This window comes from Culex pipiens, chromosome 2, assembly GCF_016801865.2.
Source record: "Culex pipiens pallens isolate TS chromosome 2, TS_CPP_V2, whole genome shotgun sequence".
Taxonomy (NCBI): Eukaryota; Metazoa; Arthropoda; class Insecta; order Diptera; family Culicidae; genus Culex; species Culex pipiens.
Window position 1 is genome coordinate 95,112,883 of NC_068938.1, and position 21,074 is coordinate 95,133,956.

At 41.0% G+C, this 21,074-nt stretch overlaps 1 protein-coding gene across 1 annotated transcript in view; it reads left to right on the forward strand.

Annotated features, from left to right (window-relative positions):
- Nucleotides 1-21,074, forward strand: part of LOC120425843 (uncharacterized) — a 187,938-nt gene that overhangs the window by 147,933 nt on the left and 18,931 nt on the right. The window contains exons 17-36 of the mRNA XM_052706942.1: nucleotides 8-254; nucleotides 321-1,265; nucleotides 1,329-1,979; nucleotides 3,442-3,753; nucleotides 3,815-4,759; nucleotides 4,823-5,473; nucleotides 6,859-7,170; nucleotides 7,233-8,177; nucleotides 8,239-8,889; nucleotides 9,602-9,916; nucleotides 11,420-11,827; nucleotides 11,889-12,833; nucleotides 12,897-13,547; nucleotides 15,317-15,628; nucleotides 15,691-16,635; nucleotides 16,699-17,349; nucleotides 18,313-18,624; nucleotides 18,686-19,630; nucleotides 19,694-20,344; nucleotides 20,745-21,056. Coding sequence (XP_052562902.1) covers nucleotides 8-254; nucleotides 321-1,265; nucleotides 1,329-1,979; nucleotides 3,442-3,753; nucleotides 3,815-4,759; nucleotides 4,823-5,473; nucleotides 6,859-7,170; nucleotides 7,233-8,177; nucleotides 8,239-8,889; nucleotides 9,602-9,916; nucleotides 11,420-11,827; nucleotides 11,889-12,833; nucleotides 12,897-13,547; nucleotides 15,317-15,628; nucleotides 15,691-16,635; nucleotides 16,699-17,349; nucleotides 18,313-18,624; nucleotides 18,686-19,630; nucleotides 19,694-20,344; nucleotides 20,745-21,056 — 12,106 coding nt within the window. The remainder of the gene's footprint in view (nucleotides 1-7; nucleotides 255-320; nucleotides 1,266-1,328; nucleotides 1,980-3,441; nucleotides 3,754-3,814; nucleotides 4,760-4,822; nucleotides 5,474-6,858; nucleotides 7,171-7,232; nucleotides 8,178-8,238; nucleotides 8,890-9,601; nucleotides 9,917-11,419; nucleotides 11,828-11,888; nucleotides 12,834-12,896; nucleotides 13,548-15,316; nucleotides 15,629-15,690; nucleotides 16,636-16,698; nucleotides 17,350-18,312; nucleotides 18,625-18,685; nucleotides 19,631-19,693; nucleotides 20,345-20,744; nucleotides 21,057-21,074) is intronic.

Here is a 21,074-nt window from a genome sequence, read left to right on the forward strand (position 1 = left end):
TCGCGAGATCAACGAACAGTCTGTTTGTTCATGCTTGCCCACTTATATCGGATCTCCTCCTGGATGTCGTCCAGAATGCGTAACCAGTTCTGAGTGTGCAATGGACAAAGCATGCATCAACCAAAGATGCACTGATCCGTGCCCCGGAACATGCGGAAACAACGCAAGATGTAACGTTAACAATCATAGTCCCATTTGCTCGTGTCGTTCCGGATACACCGGAGATCCATTCACAAGATGCTATCCCAACCCACGTAAGAAAATATATCATGTAAAAGTAAAAATACCACTTCACATTCATCACACCACTTTTTCTATAGCTCCACCACAAGACACTCATGTCGTTGTCCGTGATCCTTGCGTACCATCTCCCTGTGGATCGAATGCTCAGTGTAGAAACATCAATGGAGTTCCTTCCTGCTCTTGTCTAGTCAATTACATTGGAGCTCCACCGAACTGTCGACCAGAGTGTACCATCAACGCGGAATGTCCAAGCAATCAAGCATGTATGAATGAAAAGTGCAGAGACCCATGCCCTGGATCATGCGGAATCGGTGCAAGATGTAACGTAATCAATCATACTCCGATTTGCACTTGTGAGTCTGGATATACCGGAGACCCGTTCACGAACTGTTACCCTGAACCACCTCCACCACGAGAGCCTGTTCGTGATGATCCTTGCAATCCATCTCCATGTGGACCAAACGCACAATGCAACAATGGAATCTGCTCTTGCCTGCCTGAATACCAAGGAGATCCATACCAAGGTTGTAGACCTGAATGTGTTCTTAATTCGGACTGTCCTCGTGATAGGGCTTGTATTCGAAGCAAATGTATCGATCCTTGTCCTGGAACATGCGGACAAGATGCAATCTGCGAAGTTATCAACCACATTCCAATGTGTAGCTGTCCAAACGGAATGGCCGGAAATGCCTTCGTACAATGCAGACCACAACAAGCTCCACCAGTAACAAACTCATGCAATCCATCTCCATGTGGACCAAACAGTCAATGCCGGGAGATCAACGGACAAGCAGTATGCTCATGCGTACCCGGATTCATTGGAAGTCCACCGACCTGCAGACCTGAATGTGTTGTCAGCTCTGAATGTCCACAAAACCAAGCTTGCAACAATCAGAAGTGTCGAGATCCTTGTCCCGGAACATGTGGAGTTGGGGCTAGATGCTCGGTTGTCAATCACAATCCAATCTGTAGTTGTCCAGAACGATTCACTGGAGATCCGTTTGTCCGTTGTCAGCCCATCAGTAAGATCTTGAATCGAATCATAACATTTCATCCCTTTGTAACACAAAACCTCACATTTTCAGTTGAAACTCCTGTTCAAATGACCCCTGTCAACCCTTGCCAACCAAATCCTTGTGGTCCAAATGCCGAGTGTCGGCCAGTGGGTGATTCGCCATCTTGCACATGCTTGGATAACATGATCGGTTCTCCGCCAAACTGTCGTCCAGAATGCATCAGTAATTCTGAGTGTGCCAGCAACCTGGCATGCATCCGACAAAAGTGTCAAGATCCTTGCACTGGAGCATGTGGAGCCAATGCAGAGTGCAGAGTTGTCAGTCACACACCCATGTGTATATGCTCGATTGGCTTCACCGGAGATCCATTCACTCAATGTTTGCCGGTTCAACAAGATGTACCGAGGGAACCAAGTTCTCCCTGTACACCAAGCCCATGCGGAGCCAACGCAAACTGTAGAGAACAGAACGGAGCTGGTTCATGTACTTGTATTGAGGATCATTTCGGAAACCCATACGAAGGATGTCGTCCAGAATGTGTTTTGAACTCCGACTGTCCTTCAAACAGAGCATGTGTCAGAAACAAATGCCAAGATCCATGTCCTGGAACATGCGGACAGAATGCCAACTGTCAAGTTGTAAATCATTTGCCTTCCTGCTCTTGCTACGATGGATATGAGGGAGATCCATTTAGATTTTGTAACATGGTGCAAAGAGATCGTAAGTAAAATATAGAAGCCTCTTTTAACTCTGACTTAATGCCAAACGCTTCAAAAAATTCAAATAACGATAATTAAATTATTCTGCACCTTTAAAACAGAATTTATCAGAGCTCAAAAAAGAATTGTAAGTTTTTTTGTTGGGATCAGAATGTCAAAAATATTGAACAAATTTCGGATTTGGTCTAACGTAAAACAGCGAAAAACTAGTAATTCAGATCCTATTGGTTTCAAAACGTTGTGTAAAATTACACGCAGAAGTATGTTGCATGGGAAACTTAGTTAAACAAAATGTCATCTAATATTATTGATATATTGCGTTTAGGTTAGGGTAGTCATCAATGAGACACTTTTGTTTTCAACATTCAACTATTTTTTTTTTATTTTTTCATCTGCATGTTTTAATGAGCTTTTTGTTACATTTTCTTTCTTTTCATGAGTTCTAACATTGACCAAAATATGAGATCGATCCGACATCCACAGCCAGAGTTATTCAACTGTCTCATTGTAGACGCACTTGGCAGGAACAATGAGACAGCTGGGGAACAATGAGACACTCTATGAAAATCAAGTAGAACAAAAAGTAAAACATCATGTTTTTGTATTGTTCCATAGCAGGTGACTTGCCTTGAACATTTTTGAGTAATTTTGCCAACATGAAAATTTAATTAACAAAAGTTATACTAAAAAGTATTTAAATTTTGTAAAATCCATATATTAATACCAAATAACTTTGTATTTTTGGTAAAATGAGGTTAAAACTCTATAAATATGCCAAAAATCACTTTTAATTCATATTTTGAAAGATTTACATGGATTTTGAAATGTTTAATGAAGAAAAATCAAAGTGCCTCATTGTTACCCATGGGCCGAAATGAGTGGAAAACAATGAGACAGCCCTAGATTCTGGGTTTATTCTTAAATATGGCCAAACTTAATGAAAGGACATTGTAGCCCAATTCAATCCCTATTGAACGTCGGAAGAAATTTGGAGAAATATTAGTTGTGGTGTAAATGGTAGCCTACGAACGAAAAAGTATTTTGTGTCCAAAATTTACTTCTACACTCCAGAATCAAACATTTATGAATAACTTTTCAAGAGAGAGTCCATAACCAAAAACACTATTATAGCAGATGTGTATCCAGTAGACACACCTCTCCCCAAAATATGAGCATGATTGGTTGAAACTACGACTTGTGAGAGCCATTCAATCATTGTTCCCCGTGTCTCATTGATGACAACTCTACCCTACTCTTAATCTGGTTAATAACCAAACTGGTTGAAAAGACTTGAAACCAGAACGTTTTTTTTTGCAGGCATAAAAAACCTGTAAATTCATCGTATATTATAAGATAAATTTCCCATCAAGGCGTATGCTTGCTATTGTTTGCGATTTAACTATCAAACTTTATGTTTTTTTAGAAAAAAAACAAAGGTGTAATATTATATTTTCTCAATCCAGCTACTCCCCAATATGTCAACCCATGCCAACCAAGCCCATGCGGCCCCAACAGTCAATGTCGGGAGATTAACGGGCAGGCTGTTTGTTCATGTTTGCCCACTTATATTGGATCTCCACCTGGATGTCGACCGGAATGTGTCACCAGTTCCGAGTGTCCTTTGGATAGGGCATGTGTCAACCAGAAATGTGTCGATCCTTGTCCAGGAACGTGCGGCACTAATGCAAGATGCAATGTCAACAATCATAGTCCCATCTGCTCTTGTCAATCCGGATATACTGGAGATCCATTCACACGATGTTATCCCAACCCACGTAAGATTTAACCCCTCTAAATCCCATCCACATTAGTCTCACCATCATTTTCTTGGTACAGCTCCACCACAAGACACTCAAATCGTTGTCCGTGATCCTTGCGTACCATCTCCGTGCGGTCCCAACTCGCAATGTAGAAATATCAATGGAGTTCCTTCCTGCTCTTGTCTCGTCAATTACATTGGATCTCCACCCAACTGTCGACCAGAGTGTACCATCAACGCGGAATGTCCAAGCAATCAAGCATGTATGAATGAAAAGTGCAGAGACCCATGCCCTGGATCATGCGGAATCGGTGCAAGATGTAACGTAATCAATCATACTCCGATTTGCACTTGTGAGTCTGGATATACCGGAGACCCGTTCACGAACTGTTACCCAGAACCACCTCCACCACGAGAGCCTGTTCGTGATGATCCTTGCAATCCATCTCCATGTGGACCAAATGCTCAATGCAACAATGGAATCTGCTCATGCCTGCCTGAATACCAAGGAGATCCATACCAAGGTTGTAGACCTGAATGTGTTCTTAATTCGGACTGTCCTCGTGATAGGTCTTGTATTCGAAGCAAATGTATCGATCCTTGTCCTGGAACATGCGGACAAGATGCGATCTGCGAAGTTATCAACCACATTCCAATGTGTAGCTGTCCAAACGGAATGGCCGGAAATGCCTTCGTACAATGCAGACCACAACAAGCTCCACCAGTAACAAACCCATGCAATCCATCTCCATGTGGACCAAACAGTCAATGCCGGGAGATCAACGGACAAGCAGTATGCTCATGCGTACCCGGATTCATTGGAAGTCCACCGACCTGCAGACCTGAATGTGTTGTCAGCTCTGAATGTCCACAAAACCAAGCTTGCAACAATCAGAAGTGTCGAGATCCTTGTCCCGGAACATGTGGAGTTGGGGCTAGATGCTCGGTTGTCAATCACAATCCAATCTGTAGTTGTCCAGAACGATTCACTGGAGATCCGTTTGTCCGTTGTCAGCCCATCAGTAAGATCTTGAATCGAATCATAACATTTCATCCCTTTGTAACACAAAACCTCACATTTTCAGTTGAAACTCCTGTTCAAATGACCCCTGTCAACCCTTGCCAACCAAATCCTTGTGGTCCAAATGCCGAGTGTCGGCCAGTGGGTGATTCGCCATCTTGCACATGCTTGGATAACATGATCGGTTCTCCGCCAAACTGTCGTCCAGAATGCATCAGTAATTCTGAGTGTGCCAGCAACCTGGCATGCATCCGACAAAAGTGTCAAGATCCTTGCACTGGAGCATGTGGAGCCAATGCAGAGTGCAGAGTTGTCAGTCACACACCCATGTGTATATGCTCGATTGGCTTCACCGGAGATCCATTCACTCAATGTTTGCCGGTTCAACAAGATGTACCGAGGGAACCAAGTTCTCCCTGTACACCAAGCCCATGTGGAGCCAACGCAAACTGTAGAGAACAGAACGGAGCTGGTTCATGTACTTGTATTGAGGACCATTTTGGAAACCCATACGAAGGATGTCGTCCAGAATGTGTTTTGAACTCCGACTGTCCTTCAAACAGAGCATGTGTCAGAAACAAATGCCAAGATCCATGCCCTGGAACATGCGGACAGAATGCCAACTGTCAAGTTGTAAATCATTTGCCTTCCTGCTCTTGCTACGATGGATATGAGGGAGATCCATTTAGATTTTGTAACATGGTGCAAAGAGATCGTAAGTAAAATATAGGAGCCTCTTTTAACTCTGACTTAATGCCAAACGCTTCAAAAAATTCAAATAACGATAATTAAATTATTCTGCACCTTTAAAACAGAATTTACCAAAGCTCAAAAAAGAATTGTAAGTCTTTTTGTTGGGATCAGAATGTCAAAAATATTGAACAAATTTCGGATTTGGTCGAACGTAAAACAGCGAAAAACTAGTAATTCAGATCCTATTGGTTTCAAAACGTTGTGTAAAATTACACGCAGAAATATGTTGCATGGGAAACTTAGTTAAACAAAATGTCATCTAATATTATTCTCTGCATGTTTTAATGAGCTTTTTGTTACATTTTCTTTCTTTTCATGTGTTCTAACATTGACCAAAATATGAGATCGATCCGACATCCACAGCCAGAGTTATTCAACTGTCTCATTGTAGACGCACTTGGCAGGAACAATGAGACAGCTGGGGAACAATGAGACACTCTATGAAAATCAATACTTTTCTAGTAAAACATCATGTTTTTGTATTGTTCCATAGCAGGTGACTTGCCTTGAACATTTTTGAGTAATTTTGCCAACATGAAAATTTAATTAACAAAAGTTATACTAAAAAGTATTTAAATTTTGTAAAATCCATATATTAATACCAAATAACTTTGTATTTTTGGTAAAATGAGGTTAAAACTCTATAAATATGCCAAAAATCACTCTCAATTCATATTTTGAAAGATTTACATGGATTTTGAAATGTTTAATGAAGAAAAATCAAAGTGTCTCATTGTTACCCATGGACCGAAATGAGTGGGAAACAATGAGACAGCCCTAGATTCTGGGTTTATTCTTAAATATGGCCAAACTTAATGAAAGGACATTGTAGCCCAACTCAATCCCTATTGAACGTCGAAAGAAATTTGAAGAAATATTAGTTGTGGTGTAAATGGTAGCCTACGAACGAAAAAGTAATTTGTGTCCAAAATTTACTTCTACACTTCAGAATCAAACATTTATGAATAACTTTTCAAGAGAGCGTCCATAACCAAAGACACTATTATAGCAGATGTGTATCCAGTAGACACACCTCTCCCCAAAATATGAGCCTGATTGATTGAAACTACGACTTGTGAGAGCCATTCTATCATTGTTCCCCGTGTCTCATTGATGACTACTCTACCCTACTCTTATTCTGGTTAATAACCAAACTGGTTGAAAAGACTTGAAACCAGAAGGTTTTTTTTTTTTTGCAGGCATAAAAATCCTGTAAATTCAGCGTATATTATAAGATAAATTTCCCATCAAGGCGTTTGCTTGCTATTGTATGCGATTTAACTATCAAACTTTATGCTTTTTTAGAAAAAAAAAACAAAGGTGTAATATTATATTTTCTCAATCCAGCTACTCCCCAATATGTCAACCCATGCCAACCAAGCCCATGCGGCCCCAACAGTCAATGTCGGGAGATTAACGGGCAGGCTGTTTGCTCATGTTTGCCCACTTATATCGGATCTCCACCTGGATGTCGACCGGAATGTGTCACCAGTTCCGAGTGTCCTTTGGATAGGGCATGTGTCAACCAGAAATGTGTCGATCCATGTCCAGGAACATGTGGCACTAATGCAAGATGCAATGTCAACAATCATAGTCCCATCTGCTCTTGTCAATCCGGATATACTGGAGATCCATTCACACGATGTTATCCCAACCCACGTAAGATCTAACCCCATCTGAAACCCATCCACATTAGTCTCACCATCATTTTCTTGGTACAGCTCCACCACAAGACACTCAAATCGTTGTCCGTGATCCTTGCGTACCATCTCCGTGCGGTCCCAACTCGCAATGTAGAAATATCAATGGAGTTCCTTCCTGCTCATGTCTAGTCAATTACATTGGATCTCCACCGAACTGTCGACCAGAGTGTACCATCAACGCGGAATGTCCAAGCAATCAAGCATGTATGAATGAAAAGTGCAGAGACCCATGCCCTGGATCATGCGGAATCGGTGCAAGATGTAACGTGATCAATCATACTCCAATTTGCACTTGTGAGTCTGGATACACTGGAGACCCGTTCACGAACTGTTACCCTGAACCACCTCCACCACGAGAGCCTGTTCGTGATGATCCTTGTAATCCATCTCCATGTGGACCAAATGCACAATGCAACAATGGAATCTGCTCATGCCTGCCTGAATACCAAGGAGATCCATACCAAGGTTGTAGACCCGAATGTGTTCTTAATTCGGACTGTCCTCGTGATAGGGCTTGTATTCGAAGCAAATGTATCGATCCTTGTCCTGGGACATGTGGACAAGATGCTATCTGCGAAGTTATCAATCACATTCCAATGTGTAGCTGTCCAAACGGAATGGCCGGAAATGCCTTCGTACAATGCAGACCACAACAAGCTCCACCAGTAACAAACCCATGCAATCCATCTCCATGTGGACCAAACAGTCAATGCCGGGAGATCAACGGACAAGCAGTATGCTCATGCGTACCCGGATTCATTGGAAGTCCACCGACCTGCAGACCGGAATGTGTTGTCAGCTCTGAATGTCCACAAAACCAAGCTTGCAACAATCAGAAGTGTCGAGATCCTTGTCCCGGAACATGTGGAGTTGGAGCTAGATGCTCAGTTGTCAATCATAATCCAATCTGTAGCTGTCCAGAACGATTCACTGGAGATCCGTTTGTCCGTTGTCAGCCAATCAGTAAGCTCTTCCCACATTATACCATCTCATCTCTTTGTAACACAAAATCTCACATTTTCAGTTGAAACTCCTGTTCAAATGACCCCTGTCAACCCTTGCCAACCCAATCCTTGTGGTCCAAATGCCGAGTGTCGACCCGTTGGTGATTCGCCATCTTGCACATGCTTGGATAACATGATCGGTTCTCCGCCAAACTGTCGTCCAGAATGCATCAGTAATTCTGAGTGTGCCAGCAACCTGGCATGCATCCGACAAAAGTGTCAAGATCCTTGCACTGGAGCATGTGGAGCCAATGCAGAGTGCAGAGTTGTCAGTCACACACCCATGTGTATATGCTCGATTGGCTTCACCGGAGATCCATTCACTCAATGTTTGCCGGTTCAACAAGATGTGCCGAGGGAACCAAGTTCTCCCTGTACACCAAGCCCATGTGGAGCCAACGCAAACTGTAGAGAACAGAACGGAGCTGGTTCATGTACTTGTATTGAGGACCATTTCGGAAATCCATACGAAGGATGTCGTCCAGAATGTGTTTTGAACTCCGACTGTCCTTCAAACAGAGCATGTGTCAGAAACAAATGCCAAGATCCATGCCCTGGGACATGCGGACAGAACGCCAATTGCCAAGTGGTGAACCATCTGCCATCGTGTACTTGTATTCCTGGTTACGAGGGAGATCCGTTCAGATTCTGTAACATTCGACAGCGGGAACGTAAGCATACTTTTACTATTAAAATGCTAACTTGTATAAGATTTGCTTATCTATAAATCTTTTTGAAACAAGTATATGTTTCTGTAATTCTATCAAAATACTTTGGAAAAAAACTATGAATGAATTTATTCAAATCGTTTTATCCGGGTTAAATTAAAGCAGGAGTGCCCAACCATTTGGCCCTGCGGGCCAGATCTGATTTTTCTGAAGCAGTGGCGGGCTTGGACTAATGTTTGATAAAAGCAACCACTGCCATATCCCCCTAAAAATGTGTAATTTCCACACTTTTTATATGTAATGTACCCTTTTCAGTCAATTTTTAGGTAAATTAACATCATTAAAGACACAGTAAAAAATCATGGAAATATTACATCTGAGAAGGGGTACCTTTTTATGACAGAAAAAATGTGTAATTTATCACTAATCTGGTATAATGCCACTTTTCAGACTAAATAAGGGTAAAATTATATCATAAAAAGGTAATATTCAACCTTCAAAAATTACACCAACCCAATTTACACATTTTTTTACTGTGGAGCTAATATTCAACCTCCCAAAATAACACCTTCAGAATAAACATTTTTTTAACTTTGTACATTATAATGAATTATCTAAGATAAATTCAAACTGACATTGGCTAAATTGAAGCACCACGCACACAAATCAATTATAAAAGAAATTAAACTAAACAAAATCAAACCAAACTTCACAGCAATTCAACAATACGTCAATCCATGCCAGCCAAGTCCATGCGGCCCCAACAGTCAATGTCGGGAGATTAACGGGCAGGCTGTTTGCTCATGTTTGCCCACTTATATCGGATCTCCACCTGGATGTCGACCGGAATGTGTCACCAGTTCCGAGTGTCCTTTGGATAGGGCATGTGTCAACCAGAAATGTGTCGATCCTTGTCCAGGAACGTGCGGCACTAATGCAAGATGCAATGTCAACAATCATAGTCCCATCTGCTCTTGTCAATCCGGATATACTGGAGATCCATTCACACGATGTTATCCCAACCCACGTAAGATTTAACCCCATCTGAAACCCATCCACATTAGTTGAAAATGGATGCATTACTGGATTACAAGAAAGAAAAACAAAGATACCTTTTTTAATCAAAATTTTATAATAAATAGAGTTTATTTCAACGAAATTTGGATTCAAATCTTCTTTACAAAAAAACACTTTTTGTGGTTTTGTGCACTTTTATGCAAATATCTTACAAAATATTATAAAATCATTTGAAACACACACAAAATTTAAAATTTGCTTTTTAAGCTTATTCTTGGCAATATTTTTGTTGCTAAAAAGTTATCGAAAAAGTCATAATTTTTTTCTTACTCATTTTAAATAAAAATCAATTTGAATAAAATGGCTCAGAACAGAAACACTAAAATTTGAAGTAAACACATTCGAAAATAGTAAGAAGTTCTATATAAAAATTATTCTGTTCAACAATCCAAGTTTGTAATCGTTTATTTCACAATTTAACAAAATTGATAATTATGTTTTCTTTCCTAGTTTTCAGTTTAATTATTGATTCTGAAAACATCAATAAAGCAATGATAAAATTAAAATTCAAACATGAAGAATGTTCGAATTTGAAATAAAAACATTGCTGAAGCACAAAATAACAGCTAAATTTTTTCAATAAATTTTTTTGTGAAATTATGTGAAAATTTGATCTCAAGTATTTTTTTTAATTTGATTTAAATTTATTTATCGAATATTTCATTAACACCCTTAAGGGTCATTGATGAAACTATTTTGAAATGACGTCGCGAGCCGGTTGAAATGGCTTCACGCGCCGGATCCAGCCCGCGGGCCGTACTTTGGGCAGGCCTGGCTTAAAGTGTGAAAAAAATGTTAGATTCATGATCTGGATCTCTTTTCAGAGTTGAGCTAAAAACAATCACAAAAACCCAAAAATGTTAAGAAAATGCAGACAAGTTTCTTAAGCTCCAACAAAACAAACACAAATACATTGTCTAAGACAACGTCACGAAAACTTTGCCTAATATCAGCTGAGAACCATACTTAAAATTTTCACAAATACTTTTTATTCATAAAAACAATTTGTCTAGGGGCTACCAACAAAACACGTGAAAGCATGTTTAGAAATTTAAAAAAGGTCTTTTTTGTATGGAGATTAAACAACCACTGCCATATCCCCCTAAAAATGTGTAATTTCCACACTTTTTATATGTAATGTACCCTTTTCAGTCAATTTTTAGGTAAATTAACATCATTAAAGACACAGTAAAAAATCATGGAAATATTACATCTGAGAAGGGGTACCTTTTTATGACAGAAAAAATGTGTAATTTATCACTAATCTGGTATAATGCCACTTTTCAGACTAAATAAGGGTAAAATTATATCATAAAAAGGTAATATTCAACCTTCAAAAATTACACCAACCCAATTTACACATTTTTTTACTGTGGAGCTAATATTCAACCTCCCAAAATAACACCTTCAGAATAAACATTTTTTTAACTTTGTACATTATAATGAATTATCTAAGATAAATTCAAACTGACATTGGCTAAATTGAAGCACCACGCACACAAATCAATTATAAAAGAAATTAAACTAAACAAAATCAAACCAAACTTCACAGCAATTCAACAATACGTCAATCCATGCCAGCCAAGTCCATGCGGCCCCAACAGTCAATGTCGGGAGATTAACGGGCAGGCTGTTTGCTCATGTTTGCCCACTTATATCGGATCTCCACCTGGATGTCGACCGGAATGTGTCACCAGTTCCGAGTGTCCTTTGGATAGGGCATGTGTCAACCAGAAATGTGTCGATCCTTGTCCAGGAACGTGCGGCACTAATGCAAGATGCAATGTCAACAATCATAGTCCCATCTGCTCTTGTCAATCCGGATATACTGGAGATCCATTCACACGATGTTATCCCAACCCACGTAAGATTTAACCCCTCTAAAAACCATCCACATTAGTCTCACCATCATTTTCTTGATACAGCTCCACCACAAGACACTCAAGTCGTTGTCCGGGATCCCTGTGTTCCTTCACCATGTGGTCCCAATTCGCAATGTAGAAATATCAATGGAGTTCCTTCCTGCTCTTGTCTAGTCAATTACATTGGATCTCCACCCAACTGTCGACCAGAGTGTACCATCAACGCGGAATGTCCAAGCAATCAAGCATGTATGAATGAAAAGTGCAGAGACCCATGCCCTGGATCATGCGGAATCGGTGCAAGATGTAACGTAATCAATCATACTCCGATTTGCACTTGTGAGTCTGGATATACCGGAGACCCGTTCACGAACTGTTACCCAGAACCACCTCCACCACGAGAGCCTGTCCGTGATGATCCTTGCAATCCATCTCCATGTGGACCAAATGCTCAATGCAACAATGGAATCTGCACATGCCTGCCTGAATACCAAGGAGACCCATACCAAGGGTGTAGACCTGAATGTGTTCTCAATTCGGACTGTCCTCGTGATAGGGCTTGTATTCGAAGCAAATGTATCGATCCTTGTCCTGGAACATGTGGACAAGATGCAATATGCGAGGTTATCAACCACATTCCAATGTGTAGCTGTCCGAATGGAATGGCCGGAAATGCATTCGTACAATGCAGACCACAACAAGCTCCACCAGTAACAAATCCATGCAATCCATCTCCATGTGGACCAAACAGTCAATGCCGGGAGATCAACGGACAAGCAGTATGCTCATGCGTACCCGGATTCATTGGAAGTCCACCGACCTGCAGACCTGAATGTGTTGTCAGCTCTGAGTGTCCACAAAACCAAGCTTGCAACAATCAGAAGTGTCGAGATCCTTGTCCCGGAACATGTGGAGTTGGGGCTAGATGCTCGGTTGTCAATCACAATCCAATCTGTAGCTGTCCAGAACGATTCACTGGAGATCCGTTTATCCGTTGTCAGCCCATCAGTAAGATCTTGAATCGAATCATAACATTTCATCCCTTTGTAACACAACATTTCACCTTTTCAGTTGAAACTCCTGTTCAAATGACCCCTGTCAATCCTTGCCAACCCAATCCTTGTGGTCCGAATGCCGAGTGTCGACCCGTGGGTGATTCACCGTCTTGTACATGCTTGGATAACATGATTGGATCTCCACCAAACTGTCGTCCAGAATGCATCAGCAATTCTGAGTGTGCCAGCAATCTTGCTTGTATTCGACAAAAGTGCCAAGATCCTTGCACTGGAGCATGTGGAGCTAATGCAGAGTGCAGAGTTGTCAGTCACACACCCATGTGTATATGCTCGATTGGCTTCACCGGAGATCCATTCACTCAATGTTTGCCGGTTCAACAAGATGTACCGAGAGAACCAAGTTCTCCCTGTACACCAAGCCCATGCGGAGCCAACGCAAACTGTAGAGAACAGAACGGAGCTGGTTCATGTACTTGTATCGAGGACCATTTTGGAAACCCATACGAAGGATGTCGTCCAGAATGTGTTTTGAACTCCGACTGTCCTTCAAACAGAGCATGTGTCAGAAACAAATGCCAAGATCCATGCCCTGGAACATGCGGACAGAACGCCAATTGCCAAGTGGTGAACCATCTGCCATCGTGTACTTGCATTCCTGGTTACGAGGGAGATCCGTTCCGATTTTGCAATATTCAACAACGAGAACGTAAGCATATTTTTACTATTAAAATGCATACTTGTATAAGGTTTGCTTAACTACAACACTGTACAAACAAGTAACGTCATGATTCGAATTCCCGGACGCTTCGAAACCCGGACACTTCAACTTGTTTTATCAATTATTTGGATATAAGTTCGCATTATGAATGTCAAAACGGTGTTATTTGATGAATTCTAACATCAACTTTCATTTAAAGTTCGTTTGGACGCTGTAGTTAATGAAAAAACAATTAAATAAAATAAAATTATAAGTTTACCAAAATTGCGAAACATTTCAACTGAAATATTTCATACGCGTCCGAAGCACCGGGAAGGCAAAGCAGAAATTTATGTTTTTGATTTCCTTAAATTCTAGCAAATTTTTATATAAACTATCGATTGTTTTGATGTTAACAGCTTATTTGAGACCTAAAGAATGCAATTCACTAACATTTCAGTCCAAATTTGTGCGATTCATAAGCAAAACCGAGTGTCCGGAATTCGAAGCAAAAGTGTCCGGATTTCGAATCAGCTTTTAACAGTGTCCGGGATTCGAAGCACAACAAGTCATTTTAATTTTCAAATTCTGATGAAAAATTGTTAGAAAAGACATATTTTGCATGCACTCTCTTGAAACTGACTGTTTATACTAAATCCTGATGATATTTCTACATTTCCAACATATTACATGATTTTTTGCCAGCTATAACAAAAATAATATGGTACTAAGTGTCCGGATTTCGAATCATGACGTTATAAGTTTTGTAATTCTATCAAAATATTTTGGAAAAAAAAACTATGAATGAATTTAGTCAAATCGTTTTATCCGGGTTAGCTTAAAGTGTGAAAAAGATGTTAGTTTCATTATTTGGATCTCTATTCAGAGTTGAGTTAAAAACAATCACAAAAACCCAAAAATGCTAAGAAAATTCAGACAAGATTCTAAAGCCCCAACAAAACAAAAAAAACAAAAATCTCGGATGTGAATACTAAAAAAATACTTCGTCTTAGCTCGTCACGAAAACTTTGCCTAATATCAGCTGACAGTCATACTGAGAATGATCAAAAATACATTTTATTCATAAAAAACAATTTCACTAGGGGCTATCAACGAAACACGTGGTCGTATATTTGTAAATTAAAAAACTCTTTTTGTATGGAGAGTAAACAACCGCTGTCTTATCCTCCCTAAAAATGTGTAATTTTAACACTTTTCTGATGTAATGTCACCTTCTCAGTCAATTTTGAGCCACGCTGGTTCAACTCGGAGGAAAGTTTGAACTTTGGTGTCCCCAGGAACACTTGGAATTTTTTTCAGAAATAGTTAGACAGGGCCGAATGGTTTTTCTCCAAAGGTTGAATGGAGAATTAGGGCGGTTCGACACTCCTACATGCTGTTGATAAGAGAAACACCAGTAGATCGTCGAAGCCTATGCTCAGTAGTGCTGAAAGGATATTACGGTTCTGTTCAGCAACGGAAGGGCAACCATGGGTGGTCTTTCATGCTCATGCTCATGCTCAGAATTAGTTCGATTCGACACTCCATACAAATTTTTGAGGAAAACCATTCGGCCCTAAATATTTTAAAATTCAAAGTGCACGAGTGTCTAGGGACCCAAAAGTTCATAATTCCCTCGAGTTGAGCCTGCGTAGAAATTTTGTTGGTCGGTGTTATCTAAGTAAACTTCAAACTGACATTGACCGAATTCAAACACGACGCGCACAAATTAATTATAAAAGAAATTAAACTAAACAAAATCAAACCAAACTTCACAGCAATTCAACAATACGTCAATCCATGCCAGCCAAGTCCATGCGGCCCCAACAGTCAATGTCGGGAGATTAACGGGCAGGCTGTTTGCTCATGTTTGCCCACTTATATCGGATCTCCACCTGGATGTCGACCGGAATGTGTCACCAGTTCCGAGTGTCCTTTGGATAGGGCATGTGTCAACCAGAAATGTGTCGATCCATGTCCAGGAACATGTGGCACTAATGCAAGATGCAATGTCAACAATCATAGTCCCATCTGCTCTTGTCAATCCGGATATACTGGAGATCCATTCACACGATGTTATCCCAACCCACGTAAGATTTAACCCCATCTGAAACCCATCCACATTAGTCTCACCATCATTTTCTCGATACAGCTCCACCACAAGACACTCAAGTCGTTGTCCGGGATCCCTGTGTTCCTTCACCATGTGGTCCCAATTCGCAATGTAGAAATATCAATGGAGTTCCTTCCTGCTCTTGTCTAGTCAATTACATTGGATCTCCACCCAACTGTCGACCAGAGTGTACCATCAACGCGGAATGTCCAAGCAATCAAGCATGTATGAATGAAAAGTGCAGAGATCCATGCCCTGGATCATGCGGAATCGGTGCAAGATGTAACGTGATCAATCATACTCCAATCTGCACTTGTGAATCTGGATACACCGGAGACCCATTCACGAACTGTTACCCTGAACCACCTCCACCACGAGAGCCTGTTCGTGATGATCCTTGCAATCCATCTCCATGTGGACCAAATGCTCAATGCAACAATGGAATCTGCTCATGCCTGCCTGAATACCAAGGAGATCCATACCAAGGTTGTAGACCTGAATGTGTTCTTAATTCGGACTGTCCTCGTGATAGGTCTTGTATTCGAAGCAAATGTATCGATCCTTGTCCTGGAACATGCGGACAAGATGCGATCTGCGAAGTTATCAACCACATTCCAATGTGTAGCTGTCCAAACGGAATGGCCGGAAATGCCTTCGTACAATGCAGACCACAACAAGCTCCACCAGTAACAAACCCATGCAATCCATCTCCATGTGGACCAAACAGTCAATGCCGGGAGATCAACGGACAAGCAGTATGCTCATGCGTACCCGGATTCATTGGAAGTCCACCGACCTGCAGACCTGAATGTGTTGTCAGCTCTGAGTGTCCACAAAACCAAGCTTGCAACAATCAGAAGTGTCGAGATCCTTGTCCCGGAACATGTGGAGTTGGGGCTAGATGCTCGGTTGTCAATCACAATCCAATCTGTAGCTGTCCAGAACGATTCACTGGAGATCCGTTTGTCCGTTGTCAGCCCATCAGTAAGATCTTGAATCGAATCATAACATTTCATCCCTTTGTAACACAACATTTCACCTTTTCAGTTGAAACTCCTGTTCAAATGACCCCTGTCAACCCTTGCCAACCCAATCCTTGTGGTCCAAATGCCGAGTGTCGGCCAGTGGGTGATTCGCCATCTTGCACATGCTTGGATAACATGATCGGTTCTCCGCCAAACTGTCGTCCAGAATGCATCAGTAATTCTGAGTGTGCCAGCAATCTTGCATGCATCCGACAAAAGTGTCAAGATCCTTGCACTGGAGCATGTGGAGCCAATGCAGAGTGCAGAGTTGTCAGTCACACACCCATGTGTATATGCTCGATTGGCTTTACCGGAGATCCATTCACTCAATGTCTGCCGGTTCAACAAGATGTGCCGAGGGAACCAAGTTCTCCCTGTACACCAAGCCCATGTGGAGCCAACGCAAACTGTAGAGAGCAGAACGGAGCTGGTTCATGTACCTGTATTGAGGACCATTTCGGAAACCCATACGAAGGATGTCGTCCAGAATGTGTTTTGAACTCCGACTGTCCTTCAAACAGAGCATGTGTCAGAAACAAATGCCAAGATCCATGCCCTGGGACATGCGGACAGAACGCCAACTGCCAAGTGGTGAACCATCTGCCATCGTGTACTTGCATTCCTGGTTACGAGGGAGATCCGTTCAGATTTTGCAATATTCAACAGCGAGAACGTAAGCATTTTTTTTTTTTTGCTAAAAGTTACTTCTTTTTAACCGCATGGTGATTATCTAGATTATTTAACCTGATAAATTGGTGGAAAATACCATTTTTGTGGTCCTGGTTATGCTTAATTTACGCACGTTTGAAAAAAAACATAAGTATGAAAAGGCGAGTGTTAAGATGGATCAACTTCGACGATGTTAGTATGTACTAACATACTTTTTTATATGATAATATGTTCTCATGTATGAACAACACAAATATTTGCCGAGACAACAAAAACCAATAAAGCGTTTTTGCCATTTTGTGTTAAGTCTAATATGACAGGTTCATTTAACTAGAAATTTTGAAATTCTCACTTCTTTTTTCGATTCCAAATCATTTAAGGTTGAACATTAAAGTGTGTAAATTTGTAAGTTTGTAAATTTTAGAATACATAAAAAGAAATATTTGTACACAAACTTCAACGCTAAACAGCGAATCCTCAATTTTGACTGATTTTGCACATATTCAGTACATTTATTTGAAGATATCGAAACATTGTTTGGGCCTTATTTGTCTCCTAAATGAAAGGTCTGTTAAGGTTTATTTGCTTGATAAGCTTGTTTGTGTTCGATTATTTTCATGCAAATAATTTCATACTAACTACCAAAGATCAATTATGAAGTTGTCGTACAAAAACAACACTTCAAACAAATAAATATCGTTTAAAAGCATTTTAATAATAAAAAAATACGAAGTGAAATCTTACAATTGACTTATGTTAATTGTAAAAAACTAAACTAGATAAAAAGATCAAACAATCCTAGTAATTTTCATATCCATTAATTTAAATAAAAAGACCAAAATAACATTCTGTAAATTCAACTGAATTCATTTTCTCAAACTCATTGAAAACAAGCTTTAGAGTATAAGATTTATTGCCCTAAAAATATAAAAATTACGCAATTAAATTTAAAATAAATGTTTTACAGCTGTTACTCAGTATGTCAATCCATGTCAACCAAGTCCATGCGGCCCCAACAGTCAATGTCGGGAGATTAACGGGCAGGCTGTTTGCTCATGTTTGCCCACTTATATCGGATCTCCACCTGGATGTCGACCGGAATGTGTCACCAGTTCCGAGTGTCCTTTGGATAGGGCATGTGTCAACCAGAAATGTGTCGATCCATGTCCAGGAACATGTGGCACTAATGCAAGATGCAATGTCAACAATCATAGTCCCATCTGCTCTTGTCAATCCGGATATACTGGAGATCCATTCACACGATGTTATCCCAACCCACGTAAGATTTAACCCCTCTAAAAACCATCCACATTAGTCTCACCATCATTTTCTTGATACAGCTCCACCACAAGACACTCAAGTCGTTGTCCGGGATCCCTGTGTTCCTTCACCATGTGGTCCCAATTCGCAATGTAGAAATATCAATGGAGTTCCTTCCTGCTCTTGTCTAGTCAATTACATTGGATCTCCACCCAACTGTCGACCAGAGTGTACCATCAACGCGGAATGTCCAAGCAATCAAGCATGTATGAATGAAAAGTGCAGAGACCCATGCCCTGGATCATGCGGAATCGGTGCAAGATGTAACGTAATCAATCATACTCCGATTTGCACTTGTGAATCTGGATACACCGGAGACCCATTCACGAACTGTTACCCTGAACCACCTCCACCACGAGAGCCTGTTCGTGATGATCCTTGTAATCCATCTCCATGTGGACCAAATGCTCAATGCAACAATGGAATCTGCTCATGCCTGCCTGAATACCAAGGAGATCCATACCAAGGTTGTAGACCTGAATGTGTTCTTAATTCGGACTGTCCTCGTGATAGGGCTTGTATTCGAAGCAAATGTATCGATCCTTGTCCTGGAACATGTGGTCAAAATGCGATCTGCGAAGTCATCAATCACATTCCAATGTGTAGCTGTCCGAATGGAATGGCCGGAAATGCATTCGTACAATGCAGACCACAACAAGCTCCACCAGTAACAAATCCATGCAATCCATCTCCATGTGGACCAAACAGTCAATGTCGGGAGATCAACGGACAAGCAGTATGCTCATGCGTACCCGGATTCATTGGAAGTCCACCGACCTGCAGACCGGAATGTGTTGTCAGCTCTGAATGTCCACAAAACCAAGCTTGCAACAATCAGAAGTGTCGAGATCCTTGTCCCGGAACATGTGGAGTTGGGGCTAGATGCTCGGTTGTCAATCACAATCCAATCTGTAGCTGTCCAGAACGATTCACTGGAGATCCGTTTGTCCGTTGTCAGCCCATCAGTAAGATTTTGAATCGAATCATAACATTTCATCCCTTTGTAACACAACATTTCACCTTTTCAGTTGAAACTCCTGTTCAAATGACCCCTGTCAACCCTTGCCAACCCAATCCTTGTGGTCCAAATGCCGAGTGTCGACCCGTGGGTGATTCGCCATCTTGCACATGCTTGGATAACATGATCGGTTCTCCACCAAACTGTCGTCCGGAATGCATCAGCAATTCTGAGTGTTCAAACAACCTCGCATGTATTCGACAGAAATGTCAGAACCCTTGCATAGGCGCTTGTGGTTTAAATGCCGAATGCAGAGTGGTCAGTCATACTCCAATGTGCATATGCACTGTTGGCTATACTGGCGACCCATTTACTCAATGCATGACAATTCAGCAAGATATAAATAGAGATCCAGTTTCACCATGTTCACCAAGTCCATGTGGAGCGAATGCAGTGTGCAAAGAGCAAAATGGTGCTGGATCTTGCTCGTGTATTGAAGACCATTTCGGTAATCCCTATGAAGGATGCAGACCAGAGTGCGTATTGAACTCTGACTGCCCTTCAAATCGTGCATGTATTCGTAACAAATGTCAAGATCCTTGCCCCGGAACATGTGGGCAAAATGCTGAATGCCAGGTTGTCAATCACTTACCATCTTGTACATGCAACGTTGGTTACGATGGAGATCCTTTCCGGTTCTGCAACATACAACAAAGAGAACGTAAGATTGCCTTGTATTTTTGGCTTTGAACCACTAACAAGATCTTTTTGGAAAACAAAGCTGTTTTAAGGAGGACCAATGAACCAAATATAAACATTCAGTGTGTCTTGCTTACATTTTATGCAAACATAAATTGCAGTGAGTGGGATACCCTGATGATTACATTTGGGTCATAAGTTTATCCGAAGGGCCGCGATAAGTTTGTCTACATTCTGCTTTAACGAATTTCAAAATTATGAACCGCCAAAAAATCGCTTTTAATCGAAATGTGTTAAGTTTATATGCATACCGAGAGATAACAATGCAATTATATTGCGAAATATTCTGCTTATTTTTTTAAGAAGGCTTTCCCTTTAGAAAAGTTAAGAAAAAATAAACTAATTATTACCATTCTACACAGCGGAACCAGTGTACAAAAACCCATGCCAACCAAACCCTTGTGGCCCCAACAGTCAATGTCGGGAGATCAACGGGCAGGCTGTTTGCTCATGTTTGCCCACTTATATCGGATCTCCACCTGGATGTCGACCGGAATGTGTCACCAGTTCCGAGTGTCCTTTGGATAGGGCATGTGTCAACCAGAAATGTGTCGATCCTTGTCCAGGAACATGTGGCACTAATGCAAGATGCAATGTCAACAATCATAGTCCCATCTGCTCTTGTCAATCCGGATATACTGGAGATCCATTCACACGATGTTATCCCAACCCACGTAAGATTTAACCCCATC